The sequence below is a fragment of the Periplaneta americana genome, chromosome 2, assembly GCF_040183065.1.
Source record: "Periplaneta americana isolate PAMFEO1 chromosome 2, P.americana_PAMFEO1_priV1, whole genome shotgun sequence".
Lineage (NCBI taxonomy): Eukaryota > Metazoa > Arthropoda > Insecta > Blattodea > Blattidae > Periplaneta > Periplaneta americana.
The window spans coordinates 42,240,634-42,260,440 of record NC_091118.1 but is presented as its reverse complement, the minus strand read 5'-3'; the positions used below and the strand labels follow the sequence as shown (position 1 = coordinate 42,260,440).

Sequence of the window (19,807 nt, the reverse complement as noted above, 5' to 3'; positions counted from 1 at the left end):
CAGTGTGAAATCAGATTTGGAACCGACTGGTGTGATTGTGAATGTGATTATTTCCGAAGTGTCCAGTATATTCTTGATCTACTTCATTAAATGTTGAAGAAATGTGCCGCACAAAACTACATGCGTACAAAAGTTTAGAGATGTGTTAAAAAAACAATGCGTTGAAAGATTAGGTGGAATAAGTTACCGATGATAGTTCGAAAGCTCGGTGTAAATGGTGTAAGTGATATTAAATGCAAAATATTCAGATTTAATTACTCATGCTGATAATTATACACACAGAAAGAGTAGCGAGTGTTATTCTGTTGTTCGACAACATAATATTGCCATTCACAACAAGCTTCTGGACAGAGGTGAGTGTTATTTCAATTTCCAGAGTATTATAAATATTACAATTTTTTTTTTTTTCCGGTTGTTAATATTATGAGACTTGAATGTAATATAGAGTTCCTGTGGATAGGTTACAAGCCTGTCGCACAGTAGTCCAGTGGTAGGGCTGCTACCTTAATAGCCTTCTGGACAGGCGTTTATATGGCATTTCCTCCATATGGGTTGGAACAGTTATACCGCTGTGACTCGGTCCCCAGAGCCTCGTCTGTTTAGGATCAGGTTGCACCACGGTTTTTTTTACGGTAGCGAGGCATGGACAATCAGAAAAGCTGATGAGCCAAGGCTGACGACAGCTGGAATGAGGTTCATGAGACGAACAGCGGGATGCTCTTTGCTGGAACACCGTAAAAAAGTGGACATATTGCAGGAACTAAAAATGGATCCTATAGTTAATTTTGTTCAACAATATCGACTTCAGTGGAAAAAACATGTCGAAAGGATGGATCGCACTAGATGGCCTAAACAGATTCTTACTTATGTACCAAGAGGAAAGAGGAAATTGGGAAGACCACGAAAGCGCTAGCATGAGGCCGTAACAGATCCTGTAGGGTCTAATACGTGACGAATATGATGATGATGGTGATAATTTTTTTTTAAATTTGAAACCTAAAATTCTCCAATTCCTAAAACTATATAGTTTTTATTTCAAATTTGGAAATAATGTGTTAAGAAAAATCTGGAGTTTTTAAACTACAGTGCAGCTTGTGCAGCGGTAAATGGAATTCTGAGTTGGCAACACTGTTTGCAGCTTTACATAATTATTCGTGGGCTTAGTGTGAAACTAACACAAGTACAAAAATAGATATTTTTAGATCTTTACACCAGTCGATAATAATTCGTTCTTCTATTTGGTCATAAAAAATCGTAATTCAGTTTCGAACAGTCTTCTACTCTTATGTAATACAATAAAATTCGCAACTACAAAACATGATGGTATATCAAAGACGGACATCTGTTGTCTACATAGTTTTGATCTAGAAGCACTTTTTGTTTCACAATTTATTTTTATAGATGTAGTGCTAGAGTTTGCATATAGTTCACCATAACTGAAAATAGCATGAAAAAATGTATAAGAATCCACATTATCTAAATTTCGATCTGAGGTCAGATGTCCGCCTTTGATATTAAGCTACTCAGTTCATACGATGAAAGAGTAATGGAACGGAGAAAAATTCTCCCCGGCGCCGGGATTTGAACCCGGGTTTTCAGCTCTACGTGCTGATGCTTTATCCACTAAGCCACATCGGATACAACTCCGACGCCGTTTAGAATCGTCTCAGATTAAGCTCCAACTCTTGGGTTCCCTCTAGTGGCCGCCCTCTGCACTACGTCATAGATGTCTATGAACGCAGGACCGAAGTCCACACATGTGCTGAGGTGTACTCGATATGAGTGACTAGTTGGCCAGGATCCGACGGAATAAGCGCCGTCTTAAATCACGAAGTGATTTACGCATATCATATATATTATTTTAATGTACCGAAGTACATATGATATTTCCATGCAGATATTCTGCGTCATCATACGATGTAAGAGTAATGGAACGGAGAAAAATTCTCCCCGGCGCCGGGATTTGAACCCGGGTTTTCAGCTCTACGTGCTGATGCTTTATCCACTAAGCCACACCGGATAGACATCTATGACGTAGTGCAGAGGGCGACCACTAGAGGGAACCCAAGAGTTGGAGCTTAATCTGAGACGATTCTAACCGGCGTCGGAGTTGTATCCGGTGTGGCTTAGTGGATAAAGCATCAGCACGTAGAGCTGAAAACCCGGGTTCAAATCCCGGCGCCGGGGAGAATTTTTCTCCGTTCCATTACTCTTTCATCGTATGATGACGCAGAATATCTGCATGGAAATATCATATGTACTTCGGTACATTAAAATAATATATACTCAGTTCATCTGAAATAGTATTGCCTGTTAAGATTGTTGTTGTGAATAAAACATCGATTGTACTTACGTTAAGGTCACATTAAGCCCTCGAATTATTTCATTATAAACTAATTTTATTCTAAAGATACGGAAGATAACAAGATGCCACTAATGACAGTCTATGAAAGAGACATATTGTCCTTCTAACAGTTGGCAGAGTTATTCCCTGCATGTCTGCAGAAACTACTTGAAATTAATTGAAATCAATATGCAGAAAACATTATTATGGCGACCGCAGGATTAAAAATTAACTGCATATCCAACTGTATAACATATTTGGTCAATGTAGAGTATCCACCGCCCACTGAACGAATATTGGTTAAACGAGCGTTGAGCGACTTCCGCCGATTTTGGAATAGACACCGACGCACTTAGGGTAGGTTAGGTTAGTTTAGGTTTTTATTATCCCGTCAAGATGTTTAGGATTAGTGTAAAAACTGGCCTGTCTCCTATAGTGGGGGTGACATAAGTAACATTCACCACATATTTTCTATAGAATTAAATAGTCAAATGAATATTAAGCCATCAATTACTTGTAGCGTAAAATCGCGATGAAGTAAGAAATTGAATAATTGGTGGATTAGATAATGCTCTTTGATTATTTTTCATCAATGAATGTTGAAACATGACGAGGATATCTAATACTGTCTGTTTATCAAATCTGTACCTTGCTGGGTTTGCATTGAAAGACCTGGCCTTGGGCAGAAAACTATATATATATATATAATTTAAAAATGGTATTTAACTGCCAATTCTCACAATATTCAACTGGGATAGTCTATGTCTACATTTATATTTTACATTGTTTAAGTTCAATAACGTCGTAAGGACGTTTGCAGTACACAACACTTGGCAATGAGCTTATAATCATAAATAAAGATTTGTCACTACATCCATAGAGCGTAGTCTTGTTCTCCTTATCGGAATTCTAATAATAGGCCTACTTGTGCTGCAGACATAGAGCAAATGTTTTTTGTAAGCTGGTACCAACAACTGCAGTATGTTTAGAATACATCTCGCTTATCGCGATTACGTTATAATCAGGACTATGGAGTCCAGCTCGCTACTAAACGCGGCCCTATACCGTGATTTACATAATCAAAATGCTAAAGCGTTGAAACTATAACTAACTCAGTGAACTGTAGACTCCAGTTTTATTTTTATTAGGCTTATTATCGGTTATTATTAGGGCTCAGGTAATTAAATGCTTAAAATTCCATACATATTTATTTTTAAGTGCTTGAAAATTAAGAAATAAGTACGTATAAAATTCAAGCGGAAATATATTGTCTTCTATGAGTAATATGCTAAAGATTAACAAATAACGCACTTACAAGTTAGGCCTACAAAATAAATGCTTGATTAAAAATATACATATTTGTCATCGCCAATTAAAAATAATTAATAATAAATATTGGTATAAAACCTCTGTACTGTTATTCACACTAAAATTCTTAATCTGTAGAATTAGAATGTTTGCCGGTGTCGGTATGAATTAACACATAAAACATGGTAACACGATGTTGCAGAAAATAACTACAAAATGTTAGTAAAATTTCGCTTGTATAGGAAAAAATATCTGTTTGTGACTGTTGGATTTCTTAAAAAAAAAATAAGAATATGTACTGTATTTTTAAGTAAACATGCTGAAATATATATTTAAGTATTCTGAAGTACAAAATGTGTAAAAATATGTGCTTCAGACATCTACCATGATACTTAAAAGTACCTAATTTGCATATAATTTTAAATGGACATAGAAGTGACAATATGTATTATTTACATAATTATCAGAGCTCTAGTTATTACATAAGATGGAAGTGAAATTTTCTTGCAGATTGAAAGGAACGATAGGGTTCACTTAAATGAATAGAAAACCTATATTACGTTTTGTGATTAAATTAAATGCACGGTTAATTAGAAAATTAAGTTGAAAATTTCAGCAGTCTGGCAACATCGCCGCTAACACACTGCTCTTTCTTCTCGTAATACAGAAGTAAGAGGTGAACAACTCAGGTCTGTCTTCCTAGTTGAACCATCTTCCACCTCTCTCTCTCTGGCTACAACTTTGCAATCTGTTCGCACCATTCAGTGGCTTGAAATTAGTTGTTTATAAATTAAATTTACACGAAAACCGCTTACGTAATTGAAATATGCCTGAAGAATATATTATTCTTTATTAGATTTTTAATCGATATGGAATCACAATAAATTCTACTCGTAATAGTTACGAATAAGAAGGTGTTAAATATTTAGGAAAAAAATATATTATTCATTTTGAAAATTTGCAGGGTTATTTCACTTCCACTCTATAGGCCTAGTTCTCTAAAAATTATTTCAGTGGCGACATATATCGGTATTTGTTCAAATCATTACTAACAGTCAGGTAACCGCAGATCGATGCAGAGTTACTAGTTGAAGCTCTGATAACTGTAAAGTTTGCGATTGTTCTTTCGGTAACTCATTTTAAAGGTATTACTCGATCAAGGCGAGTGGAGTCGCGGGCGTAATGTGAACTATCGCGATGCGGTATTACGAACGTAGGAGCAGTAGCGCCACGGCTCCGGGCTGCAGGACTCCACTGGCCTTGGTCGAGTAATAACAATGAGTTAAATTACGAAATTCTAAACTGTGAAAGCTAAATTTTTTTAATTTGTACCGTACGTGTATACTAATATAACTAAAGAACTCACAAAAATTTGTCGTTGTAGCTCTCATGGTTCACAAGTTATGGGCAATGTTATATTTCGGGGGGGGGGAGTGACTCAAAAAGTTCTTTGCGTAACAATTTTCTTTTTTCGTTCTCAATTTGCGAATAGGCTCACCACCCATATTCTTATTTAAATTTCCCTGGATTTCCATGTAGATTGATTAGATAAGGCTCTAGAAGTTTTTAAATATTGTATTTTTTCTTAAAAAATAAATAAATACTATTAAGAAACTGAAAAAAAAAAAAATATATAGCCTATTTTTAAATTGTATTCACCGTAAAACCAATTTTTATTCACTACATATCTATGAACTTAAATACCAAGTTTGGAAGTCTGTCTATTACAAAATCTGCGTCCACACCTGTGAAGTAACGGTCAGCGCGTCTGGCCGCGAAACCAGGTGGCCCGGGTTCGAATCCCGATTGGGGCAAGTTACTTGGTTGAGTTTTTTTCCGGGGTTTTCCCTCAACCCAATACGAGCAAATGCTGGATAACTTTCGGTGCTGGACCCCGGACTCATTTCACCGCCATTAATCACCTTCATTTCATTCAGACGCTAAATAACTTAGATGTTGATAAAGCGTCGTAAAATAACCCAATCCATCTCAACAAAATCTGCGTCGCAAAGAGTATTTTATAGAAATGAAAATTTAAAGTGTGAGAAAACAGTGCAAAACTGAACGTGTCTCATCTGGAATTTAAAGCACCACGGGACTTTTAAAATTGGCGTATGGACTTTAAAAATGGCGCTACCCTACTGGTGGTGCTATTTTTTAATAGATTGTGATTTTTGAGAGAATTTCTTCAAAATTCACTCATGAGTACCCTTAAAATATATGTTTGTTGTTTAGTCAACTGTCCGAACCTCACAAGGAGGCACACTTATGAGGCAATTAGGCCAGAGATAATGGGGTAGAATGGCCAGTTCCATTCCCCCCACCATCAATGAGCTACATGTTCCACTAATCAGACTTCAGATGCATACAAACAATGGTTCTTCCTCTGACACATATCGTCAAGTGAGATAATACGTACATGTACATAACAGAGGTAATTTTAAATATATCAGCATGTTAAATCGTAGGTAACTCTATATAATGTACAGAGAACTGACGTTCTAGAAATCGGGCATTACTATTGGTGAGTAAAATGTTACAGCATTCTACTTAAAGCCGAAGCAAAGCGCAAATCTACAGATACTTTGCGTTAGACCCGCTCCGTGTTGGAAAAGTGGTTTACTGCAAAGCAATCCCGCAATACTTTTTGCACCACGCTCTACCAATCCACGAGACGGTTCTGTTAACTGGAGAGTACAACCTGTCTGTCGATTCCCTTGTCGTGGCTTCGACTCTGGACTTCTCTGTCGGGGAAAGTAATGAGGGGTCTCTTGGAGGGGTCCTTCCAGTCGAATTCTCGAGGTGGCTGCCATATTTTCGTTGGTTGATTGTTCTGGAACTGTTGAGCTAGTTGTGCATATGCACCGCCGACTCCACCGCCAAATCCGCCTCCAGGGCCTCCGCCACCGCCACAGGGACCGGCGGGGCAAACAGCCGGGCCTTTTACTGCACAACTGCACAGTTAAAAGAAAGACGCTGTATAAATATATGCACTGTAAAGAAGAGAATGGGAGAAACTAAATCATGGCTGAGATAACTACGCTGAGAACCTTACCTAAACCAAAAAACACGGGAACAAGGTAAAATTATCCTGAAAAAACCAATCCCCAACCTAAATAACAAGTCACATAAACATATGCGGAAACCAAACATAACCTAAACAAAATCTCGCTTAAACTAGTTAAAACTAGCCTAAGAAAACGAAACCTAACCTAAGTTAATCTAAAGTCACGTAAAGAATCCAAAATTAGCCTAAGAAAATCAAATCTAACCTAAACAATAAATCACATAACAAGCTAAAACTCTTCTGAGAAATCAAAATCTATCGTAAACAAAAAGTCACATAAGTAGCTAAAGCTGACCGGAGAAAATCCAAACCTAACATAAATAAAAAATCGCGTATGAGAAAAATGACACTTTAACCTAAATAAGCTAAAAGCATCACGATAGAACAAAATTTTATTAATTATTCCGTAATGTGTAGATTTGTATTATTTACTTACAAATGGCTTTTAAGAAACCCGCAAGTTCATTGCCGCCCTCACATAAACCGCCATCGGTCCCTATCCTATGCAAGATTAATCCAGTCTCTATTATCATATCCCACCTCCCTCAAGTCCATTTTAATATTATTATCCTCCAATCTACGTCTCGGCCTCCCCAAAGATCTTTTTCCCTCCGGTCTCCCAACTAACACTCTATATGCATTTCTGGATTCGCTTATACGTGCTACATGCCCTGCTCATCTCAAACGTCTGGATTTAATGTTCCTAATTATGTCAGGTGAAGAATACAACGTGTGCTGTTCTGCGTTGTATAACTTTTTCCATTCTCGTGTAACTTCATCCCTCTTAGCCCCAAATATTTTCCTAAGAACCTTATTCTCAGACATCTTTAATCTCTGTTCCTCTATTTATTGCATGGATTCGTAACAAGCTGATTTTTACGGTGATAGATTGTTAACCCTTCGCCCAACCCCCAAGCTGGAGGACCACCCCTTAGCGGCTGTCCACGATTGCTTATTCAATATATTCGTAGCTACTCTCCATATCTGGAGGCCGTCTCCTCTATCCGCAACCTGAGGACGCGCCATGCCGTGGTGATAGGGACCCACAATACATGGGTACATTTTTATTACTTACAATATTTTCCACTTACTGTTTATTATATGCTCACCGGTATGCAATTTCTATTTTATACATATTTTATTGTTATTTGCTATCTCAAGATCACTAAGAACGATGAATATTATTCATGTTTGTTTCCTGTATTTCTTAAAACAATGTTCATGTGTTATGTTAGTTATTGTTTGTCTTTGTTTACGTAAATAATGATGCACAATGGGCCAACAGAAAAGAATTATCATTGTACATATTCCACGCTATGTTCACGTTGGTTTCGAGCGATTTATTAAAGAATGTACTCAAGACTCATTTAGACACATGTTAAACGAATTGTCCTTGAACTAAAAATGATGCTCTCTGGACCAAATTATCGTATTTTAATTATTCTAGTACAATAACTATAAACATAAATGAATTATATTTGCACAAAAATGTATGCTCTCTGGATGATACTATTTTAATTATTTGATTACAACTGCAATTAAGAACCATGTAAAAGGAGTTATTCTTGCACCAAAAACGGATGCTCTCTGGATGAAATGATCGTGCTAAAGATGTAGCTTTACTTATCCAGTATGGAATGATGTGTATGTCTTTGACGGAATTGTTACCAAAACATTAACCTAAACAAGCTGAAAAAAACATGTAAATAAACTAGAACTATCCTTAAAAATCCAAACTAAAGGCTATAAAATATACATAGGAAGCACAAAATTAAATAAATAAATACGAATGATGATAGGGATGGTGATGAGGTATGCTGTGAGCGCAAAACCGACATATGTGGATGATTGGCATTTTCTACGGCATGTGTCATTCGTATCGGTATTGATTTTGTGTGTTTACTATGAAATATTAGCTCTTACTTTATTAACACACTGTATATTATAAAAGTTACGCATACCCTTGATCGATCTGATACCTATAAAAATATTGATACAAATGATTTGTACATTTATCTTACCTGTCATCTAGATGATTCAGAAACTCCTTAAATACTTCGAGAACAGCTTGCCTTCTTGCTGCTTTACGATCCATTTTCTTAAATTTGTAAAACTGTACACTAGTTAATTTTGAATTTTGTGGCCAAAACTTTATGAATTTAGAACCGCCCGGAAAGCTCACCGGTCAATTTTTCTTGAGCCTAGTATGTTCCGTTGTTGTAAAATAAATGAATATCGACTGTCTTTTATTAACAATGGAAAAATATGGCTCACTGAACTCAATAATACGGTTAGATCTCATCAGTACTAACGAATACGCGGAACTCAGTAATACGGTTGAAACTCAATGACGTCTACAACTTCACTCAACTCTGTAAAGCCATTCCTGGAGCTACAGATGCCAACGAAATGTTTGTGTTAATTTAACGTGTACACTGGCGTTCAGAGATATCTGACCTAGAATTGAAGAAACTTGCTCAGGCCATTTGGAAATTTTATGATTTATACATATATGATTATGTTGAGACCTTTAACATTATACTTTAAACTTCTTTCTTTCTAAAACATCGCCAATCCTTGCCTGAAAGTGTGAATTATTGTGCATTTTGGTTGAAAACTCACTTAGTCCGTACACCGATTGATAAAAAAACTAGCCCAATCCTTCCATAAAAATGGACGTAACGCGTTTTGGGATTACTTTCTTCAATTTTCTGATTTTGTAAGCGAACTATCTAACCATGAGATGTCAGAAACAAAAAAATATTATAACAAATGGATAAACCACAGTCTAGTATATACAGTTACGAAGCTCAATACGTAGTAAATATGTATCCAAAGATAGTTGCTAGCCACTAGGATCGCTACTATCGCCTCATTACAGACAATGCGGAATAGTACCTGCGCAGTCTATTGTTCCTAGTACCCTCACAACTCAAGCTTTGTGACTATATACTAGACTGCGGATAAACTTGAAATAGTTTCGTTAGTAAACTCATTTGTCATCTGAAGTCGATATTTACTTCCCAAGTAAATTAACTAATTAGAATGCATCCTTAAAATAATACATTTCTGCATCCGTAAAATATTTAAATACATAAAATAACAGAGTGGAAATGATATAATAAATTTTACTATGTATTCATTCATAACATACTCTAAATTCATTCATTCATAGTGTTCTGCCCAAAGGCAGGCCTTTCACTGCAAACCCAGCATTCTCCAGTCTTTCCTATTTTCTGCCTTCCTCTTAGTCTCCGCATATGATCCATATAGGGCTATCTTAATGTCGTCTATTATTTGACATCTTCTTCTGTCTCGAACTCTTCTCCCGTTCACCATTCCTTCCAGTGCGTCCTTCAGCAAACAGTTTCTTCTCAACCGGTGACCCAGTAAATTCCTTCTCCTCTTCTTGATAACTTTCAGCATCATTCTTTCTTTGCCCACTCTTCCCAATACAGCTTCGTTTCTTATTCTGTCTATTCACTTCTCACTCTCCATTCTTCTCCATATCCACATTTCAAATGCTTCTAGTCGTTTCCCTTCACTTCGTTGTAATGTCCATGTTTCTGCTCCATACAGTGCCACATCCACACAAAGAGTTCACTGGTCTCTTCCTTAGTTCTTTTTTCAGAGATACGCAGAAGATGCTCCTTTATACTCTACATTTTGCTCATAATTCAACCGATGGCTTCATTGCTAACATAGCAAAGCATTTTGTTCGTAACTTGTCAGCAAAATTACAATCTATTCGACAATGCGGGCAATAAGTAACAATGATAAAATAATCCCAACATTATTACAAAATATATCTCATTGGCCTATAACTCGCTTCTAAAATTAAAATTAGCGTTTGAACCTGTAGATTAAATCTAAAACAGCATGTCTGTTAAGTCTATTTAGTCAAGGGTACTGTTGTCCACTGTTAATGAATTTGGATGGTTGTTGAAACGTTCGTAATATGCGAGACTGTAATTTGCTATTTCTTTATTGCTAAGATAGCTGAGCATTGGGGAACAATATTTTAATATGTATAGTGTAGATAATATAATTAAATGTTAATCCCTTGGTTCATTTATTTCATTCCATTTATTTATCATTATCTGATCGACAGATGATTTGGAAGTTGGAGTGAAGATTATGGCTGCCAAATCTGATTTCTTGCGCCAGTAATAATCCTACGAGAAATGAATAAATAAATAAATAAATAAATAAATAAATAAATCTATACTAATAATAAATCTGTAGCCAAAATTTTTCTGGTAATTTTCAAATTTCCTAAAATAATTGGTGTTAACATGTATAATTAACCACCCTGAAACCGAAAATCGCTTTTTTGACATTTTTGTTTGTATGTCTGTCTGTGTGTCTGGATGTTTGTTACCTTTTCACGCGATAATAGCTGAACCGATTTATACGAAAATTGGAATATAAATTAAGTTCGTTGTAACTTAGGTTTTAGGCTATATAGCATTCAAAATACTATATTTAAAAGGGGAGTTATAAGGGGGCTTGAATTAAATAAATCGAAATATCTCCCTTATTATTACTTTTCATGAAAAATGTTACATAACAAAAGTTTCTTTAAACATAATTTCCGATAAGTTTTATTCTATACAAAATTTTGATAGGACTGATGTTTAATGACATAAATGAGTTTTAAAATTACAATAACAACGCCATCCAAGGCGCTGTACTGAAATAAAAACAAATGACTTCGTATATAAGGGGCCTTGGACAACAACAGTCGAAAGCTATTAAACATAGCCTCCAGAGAATGTTTCTATGTTTGTATGAAGTAATATCGGAAGCTAATTAATTGTTTATTATTTCACCATTCGAAAGTGTAGTTTCTCTAGATGGACATAATTCTACAATGTTATTACAGTAACTTCTGAAACATATAGCAAGTAATATAAAGTATACACATTAAAACTAAATGATATGTTAATCTTCATTAAACTATGGTTGCATGTAATAACAATTAAGAAACATGTTAAAGGAATTGTCATTGCAACAAATAATTGCTCTCTGGACCAAAATGATTGCACTTTAATTATTTAAATACAATTTAACATATTAAACGATTTATCCTTCTATCAAACACGAATGTTTCCTGGACCCAATGTTCTATTTTAATTATGTAATTACGTTATATTTATTTCTAACAGGTGCAGCGGAACGCACGGGTACGGCTAGTAAATAAATAAATAAATAAATAAATAAATAAATAAATAAATAAATAAGTAATAATTAAATAAAGAAACATAATGTTATGTATGTTTTAATTTATACTGCTACCTAGACAATATTAAACTTATACAGTCTTACTAATAAACCGTGTATAGTTTTTATACTTGACTTATGCAGAGTTGAGACAGAAAACTTTACTAATAAACCATGCAGAAGCGATGGACGTATAAACAGGCTGTAACTATACAATGGGAATTGCTTTGCAGTAGTTATATACACGAAACCCCCTGTTTAAGCGTTATATATAGAGAAAAAATGGCTGCCCCTCTAACAGCTGTTCGTATCGACTGTCATTTTATGATGATGGTTGCCTAGTAACCGAAGAAGAACAAACCAAAGAGCACAGAATTACTGTAGCTTGTACTCTTTGACCAAAATATAGTATGGTAATCGATTAGAGCCAGTTGTACTATCGATACTTAACACGTCACACTAAAGCGCTCTACCGGATGCAATAGAGAACGTCAGATATTCTATTATCTTTCGTAACGAAGTAATGGCGAAACTATGACGTAGCTGTGTAACAGTTGTACTGTTATACACGACGTATGTAGTGATTATTAGTAAGGAATTTACACACGACGTATAAATGAGCTACTCATTGTATAAGTATAAGACAGTTAAACGTCTGTATATAGAGTTTTTATTAGTCAGACCGATAATGAAAAAGGAATATAATTCGGTTGGAGAAGGTAATGTAGCTTAGCACGAAGATTGCTGGTCAATTGGATTACTCGTTTGTTTTAATCTACTTCGATATAAATTCAATTTCGTCTATAATATACGAAAATATTGAACACGCCGCGACGACTTTCTGATATCTTACAGTGTACAACGAGCTGTGGCTCATCTGTGTCCACTTTGATACTATGGTAGGTTGGTTCTCAATCAGCAAAAGACGACAATGACCATCTGTGCTGCAAGTGTGGAAATTTAAAGACCTAAATAGAACAATATTTTCTAAGTACGAAAGAAGCTCTGAAAAGACATCGATATCGTAGTGTCGTCAACGAGCTCAAGTGTATGTATGTATGTATGTATGTATGTATGTATGTATGTATGTATGTATGTATGTATGTATGTATGTATGTATGTATGTATGTATGTATGTATTTATTTACACTGCAAGTGGGCAAGCACCTGATGGCAGTGGTATACACAATATAAACAATACACAGTAAAATTTACAATACAATTATACAATACACAATACAGTTATATACACAATACAGTTTAACACAATAATTACAATTAATAATAAAACATAAATAAAATACCTAATTTTACAATGAATGAATGAATGAATGTTAGCCATGATGTCCCATGTTGGCACAGGCCTCCTGTGATGGGGTTAGAACCCCCTTCGACGTGGATGGCTCAAGTGTACTCGCTTGGTGAGCCAATCCAGGCGAGCTTGTCGTGTACACTACTTTTGTGATATGGTTAATAATTCTATTAGACTTTAACCAGTCTCAGCACTCTGTTCTTTGTTCATTTTTTCTTGTATTACACACATTATACTGACACTGGCACTTTGACAAACACTGATTGCTATTTACACTATTTACCTGGCACTTTCTCAACACTGACTTAACTATTTACAAAACTTATCTTACACTTTCACTAATACTGACTTTGCTATTTACAATATCTTAACACTGGTTACGTTATCTATTTACAATGACCTTCCCTAGTTTTTTCCACAAAACTCTGTTCTTTGCTGTCCTCGACCATTGTTTCCCCGCCTCTCTGGTAAACATGTCAGACCATCTGAGCCGTGGTCATCCCTGTCCTCTCTTTCCGACGTAGGGGTCCCACATCGTGACTGCATGGGTCCATCTTGCCTGGTGTAGTCTCGCCACATGTCCCCCCAGGTCCACTTCGTGACCGTGGCTCGTTCTGCTGCGTCAGTAGTGTTCGTCAGTCTTTGCAGTGTTTCGTTTGTCATTCTGTCTCGTAGCGTGATGCCCAGTCTTTTTCTTTGCATCTTCCTCTGGCATGTTTGTATACTTGAGCGTTGTCTCTCGGTCAATGTCCAAGTTTGGCAGCCGTATAGCAAAACTGGGATTATACATGTCTCTAGTGCCTCGAACTTGAGATTGCGGTTGATTGTCTTGTCCGTCCATATGAACTTCAGGCTCCAGAACGCCTTCCATGCCGATGAAATTCGTCTATTGATCTCTTTGTGGTTTACAACCTACATAATTATGTATAGGCTCTACATAAGTTTCAATAGTCTTTCACTTTACTCTCATCTCACTCACTGTAGTGGCACTATGACGCATTTCACTGACACATTAGGACACATTTCACTGACACTATAGAACATATTTCATTGACGCCATAAATTATCACTGATCGGAACTATTCACTACACTGTAAAACCATAACTTCACTGACTCACCTCGCTTCACTGATACAACAGTTCAAATAAGTCAAATAATTACACCCTTATGCATACTTAAAACATAACTACATTTAAACTAAACATTTCTAGTCTAAGGCCCTCTTACACGCTATTTTAAAACAATTTACAATTCAAACCAAGGAAGTAACTCGTCAGGCTAAATAAATACATGTCACCTAAAAAAGAAATTAAATGTCACCTTAATTTTAATTTGCACTTTATACACAACTTTTTAAGTTATTCTTGAATCTCCTTAAGGAAGGACAGCTCTAAAAGATCGCTGCAGGTAGGTCATTCCAATCATTTATAGTTCTATTTAAAAATGAGAATTTACCTACATCCGTTTTCTGTTTCCTACATTTGATTTTAAAATCATGATCGTTCCTACCATAGTACGTTGGCTTTTCTAACCGAGCCGTTATGTCTACCCATGCTTTCTGACCTAGATGTGCTCTATACAATGATGTTATTCTATTTTTCGTACATCTGTTTTCCTAAGTTTCCCATTTAAGTTCTTTTATTGTATAGTGGACTCTTATCTAATTTTTATTCAAAGTTGCGCTCTTTCAGTAAATAAAACTCACGATTTTATTGATAACATTTAATAATACCGAAAAATTACCATTTTTTTATGTTTAAATAATGCACAACTCTTCTGGGTATCTCAAGAGAACTGGTTTACATCGCATCCGGTCCCCCAGCTTCATACATTCCATGGCAAGTAAGTAAAATACAATGAACACTTACTGACTCAAACAGTAAAGAGTAAATTGTAAGACACTTTCAAGCAGGCGATTATAAATCATGTGATTGTCTAGCAAGAAGCTGCATTAAGTCCATAGCAGTTCGCTGTTGAGGTGAACCGGAATGGAACGGGTATCATCAGCTGCCGCTGACTCATTGTCGCCGGTTGAAATAAACCAGCTCTGTAACTAATAAAAAAATGAAAAATAATAAATTTACTGTTTTTTAACATTGTTAAATATAATGAACACATCTTTGAAATCATGAAATATTTGCATTGAGCTTGAAGAGACGTACAAAGGAGAGGAAGGAAATAAAATTCAGAGTCAGAGATGTTTGCAGGAATCACACCGGCCACCAATTCCTTCTGGCTTATTCCTCAACGTAATATTCTTCATGTTCTTCTCAGCACAGTTTTCCATCACCTTCCTAATCACCATAATTACTATTGTTCTCTTGTTCTTCGTGATCAAATTGCATTTCACGACATTTACTTCAGTAGACTTTCCTTCTTCACATTGTGCAACTGTAAACACCAATTTCATGATTTACTTGCAGATTCTTCATCTCTAATCATCAAAATTTTCCTGACATTTTCTTCCCATTATCACAATTACAAATCATATACTCAATTTTGTTTTCATAATTCTCATTGTTCTATTCAAATTCGGAATCCGGTAAAATTTGCAATTCAAAAAACACGTGCAATTCCTTCCTTCATACCACCCTCGAACATATAAATTCCTTAATCTTCTAAAACTCTTCAAGTTTCCTCAGCCCACACAGTTTTCGTAGTCTTCCAAGTGTTGTCAGTTTTCTTATATATCCTCGTCTTCACTCTCTTTAGCTTTCGCAGTATTCTCAATCTTCCTAATCTTAATTACCTTAATATTCTTCACAGTCTTCTTACTCTTCCCAGTCTTCATACACTTATCACTATCATCAGTTTTTCATTATCGTAGTCTTCTTAACATTCTCAGTTATCTCTCCGTACTTAAGTTTCGTATTTATTTCGTCATCTTACTCTTCCTAATTTACTTAACATTCATCCTCTTCACAGTCTTCGTAGTCTTCTTATTTTCCTTAGCTTTCATCATTCTCAGAGTCTTCGTAGACTTTTTATTTTCCTTATCTTTCATCCTCTTCTCAGTTTTCGTAGACTTCGTATTTAACTTATTCTTCGTCCTCTTCACAGTCTTCGTAGTCTTCTTATTTTAATTACTTTTCATCCTCTTCTCAATCTTCGTAGTCTTCGTATTTAACTTATTCTTCGTCCTCTTCACAGTTTTCGTAGTATTCTTATTTTACTTACATGTCATCCTCTTCTCAGTCTTGGTAGACTTCTTAATTTCCATACATTTCATCCTCCTCACAGTCTTCGTAGTCTTCTTATTTTCCTTACCTTCATCCTCTTCACAGTCCTCGCAGTCTTCTTATTTTACTTACCTTTCATACTCTTCTCAGTCTTCGTAGTCTTCTTATTTTGCTTACCTCTCATCCTCTTCACACTCTTCATAGTCTTCGTATTTAACTATTCTTCGTCTTCCTCACTGTCCTCGCAGTCTTCTTATTTTACTTTCCTTTCATCTTCCACTCAGTCTTCATAGTCTTCTTATTTTACTTACCTTTCATCCTCTTCTCAGTCTTCGTAGTCTTCTTTTTTTTTACTTACCTTTCATCCTCTACTCAGTCTTCGTAGTCTCCTTATTTTAATTACCTTTCATCCTCTTCTCAGTCTTCGTAGTCTTCGCATTTAACTTATTCTTCATCCTCTTCTCAGTCTTCGTAGTCTTCTTATTTTGCTTACCTTTCATCCTCATCATAGTCTTAGTAGTCGTCTTACTTTACTTACCTTTCATCCTCTTCTCAGTCTTCGTAGTCTTCTTTTTTTACTTATCTTTCATCCTCTTCTCAGTCTTCGTAGTCTTCTTATTTTACTTACACATTCATCCTCTTCTCAGTCTTCTTAGTCTTCGCATTTAACTTATTCTTCATCCTCTTCTCAGTCTTCGCAGTCTTCATATTTTGCTTACCTTTCATCCTCTTCACAGTCTTCGTAATCTTCGCATATAACTTATTCTTCATCCTCTTCTCAGTCTTCGTAGTCTTCTTATTTTGCTTAACTTTCTTCCTCTTCACAGTCTTCGTAGTCATCGTATTTAACTTATTCTTCATCCTCTTCACAGTCTTCGTAGCCTTCTTATTTTCCTTACCTTTCATCCTCTTCTCAGTCTTCGTAATCTTCATATTTAACTTATTCTTCGTCCTCTTCTCAGTCTTCGTAGTCTTCGTATTTAACTTATTCTTCGGCCTCTTCACAGTCTTCGCGGATAACTTATTCCTCGTTCTCTTCACAGTCTTCGTAGTCTTCTTATTTTACTTAACTTTCATCCTCTTCTCAGTCTTCGTATTTAACTTATTCTTTGTCCTCTTCACAGTCTTCGTAGTCATGTTATTTTACTTAGCTTTCATCCTCTTCTCAGTCTTCGCAGTATTCGTATTTAACTTATTCTTCGTCCTCTTCACATTCCTCGCAGTTTTCTTATTTTACTTTCCTTTCTTCCTCTTCTCTGTCTTCGTATTCTTCTTGTTTTGCTTACCTTTCATCCTCTCCTCAGTCTTCGTAGTCTTCGTATTTAACTTATTCTTCATCCTCTTCACAGTCTTCGTAGTCTTCTTACTTTACTTACCTTTCATCCTTTTCTCAGTCTTCGTATTTAACTTATTCTTCGTCCTCTTCACAGTCTTCGTAGTCTTCTTATTTTACTTACCTTTTATCCTCTTCTCAATCTTAATAGTTTTATTATTTGAATTACCTTTCATCCTCTTCTCAGTCTTCGTAGTCTTCGTATTTAACTTATTATTCGTCCTCTTCACAGTCCTCGCAGTCTTCTTATGTTACTTACCTTTCATCCTCTTCTCAGTCTTCGTAGTCTTCTTATTTTGCTTAACTTTTATCCTCTTCTCAGTCTTCGTAGTCAACTTATTCCTCGTCCTCTTCACAGTCTTCGTAGTTTTCTTATTTTACTTACCTTTCATCCTCTTCTCAGTCTTCGTTCCCTTCTTATTTTACTTACCTTTCATCCTCTTCTCAGTCTTCGTAGTCAACTTATGCTTCGTCCTCTTCACAGTCTTCGTAGTCTTCGCAATCAATACGTCCCGGACATCTGTGTAGCGCATCGACTCCCATCCAAACCAGGTAAACCACGACCCATTGTTATCTGTTTCATGAGGAGGAGGAGCAAGGATGAATGGATGCAGTGCTACAAGAACGAGGCGCGAAAGGACAACAACGGACCAGGCTTTCCACTTCAGAAGCTGAACGAGATCCTACCTACCGGAAGGTTCCCAGCAGGGGACCATTTTACAGCCGCAACTAGAAGTCTGCTGAATAGCGCAAGAGATGCCGCCAGGAACAAAGGCTACCAATTCGTTTGGACAAGGGATGGTAAAGTACTGGCTCGCAGAGATGAAAGAAGTCCGGTTATTAAGATAAGTAGTACATATGACATAAATAACCTGTAAAGTCTTGCACACTATTCCAAACGTTTACTTTCTAGTATTTTCTAAATGTTAACTAACAATGGAACACAATACTATTATAAATAAACTTAACCAATACTACCACGAAAACAACAACGCCACAGAAAATTTCGAAGACCTCTCCCTCTGCAACAGTTATATTAGCACTAGTCTATGACAATTAAAAATTCTTCATCTAAATATTCGTAGTATAAATAGAAGTTATGATGAATTTTGTGTATTACTAGAAAATTTTACTTTCTTTTCGATATAATAATTCTTATTGAAGCCTGGATAGATCATGATAACGGTTTTGACTTACATGGCTATAAAAAATACGTTAAAATAAATAAACATAATAAATGTGATGGAATAGTGGTATATTTTAAAGATTATATTAACGTCTGCTTAAAGGGTATAGAATTTGATCACTGTAACTCTGTTCATTTTGAATTTTCTCTAGGCGATATTCCATTTTCTCTAACAGCAATTTACAGATCTCCAAATAATTGCAAAATTGATTTCCTGGATAGCTTTGAACAATCTCTGTATGAACTAAAAGACGTTAAAAATCATATTATTTTAGGTGACATTCATATTCAAATTTTAGAACACAATTAAGATAACTCTGGCAACAGATATTTGAATATTAAGCTTGAATATGGTTTTTTGAAATACTTAAATGCCCCTACTCGATATAATGCATGCCTTGATCATATATTCTTCAAAACATCTATTAACTTAGATTTCAAATAAGGTGTATATAATAGTGCAATTACAGACCATTATATGGTATTTGGACTAGTCACTATCACTACTAAATATATTATTAAGGATCCCATCATAAATTCACATAATAATTGCAAGCAACATATTAATTACAAAGACTTAGTCGCAAATATTAGCTCAGAGACCTGGGGAACGGTTTTTGATTGCCAAAACGCTGAAGTTAGTTTTCAAAATTTTTACAAAATACTCCGCGATCAAATAAGTAAATATACCTTTCATACTGGTAATAATGTACCCAGTAAATATAAAAAAATAAAACCCTGGATTACTTCGAGTATTGTTAAATCAATACGCACAAGAGACAGACTAGCCAAAAAAGTAAAACGTGAACCTTTGAATGAAGATTTATCAAAAAAATATAAAAGGCACAGAAATA

General features: G+C 35.6%; 1 protein-coding gene across 1 annotated transcript in view; it reads right to left on the bottom strand.

Annotated features, from left to right (window-relative positions):
- The window catches only part of LOC138692959 (uncharacterized), an 85,670-nt gene extending 76,752 nt beyond the window's left edge, over positions 1–8,918 (bottom strand). Inside the window, exons 1-2 of the mRNA XM_069816387.1 lie at positions 8,741–8,918; positions 6,354–6,606 (exon numbers count right to left, since the gene is read on the bottom strand). Of these exons, the coding sequence (XP_069672488.1) occupies positions 6,354–6,606; positions 8,741–8,814 (327 nt within the window). The 5' untranslated portion in view covers positions 8,815–8,918. The remainder of the gene's footprint in view (positions 1–6,353; positions 6,607–8,740) is intronic.
- Positions 8,919–19,807: the final 10,889 nt, after the last annotated feature.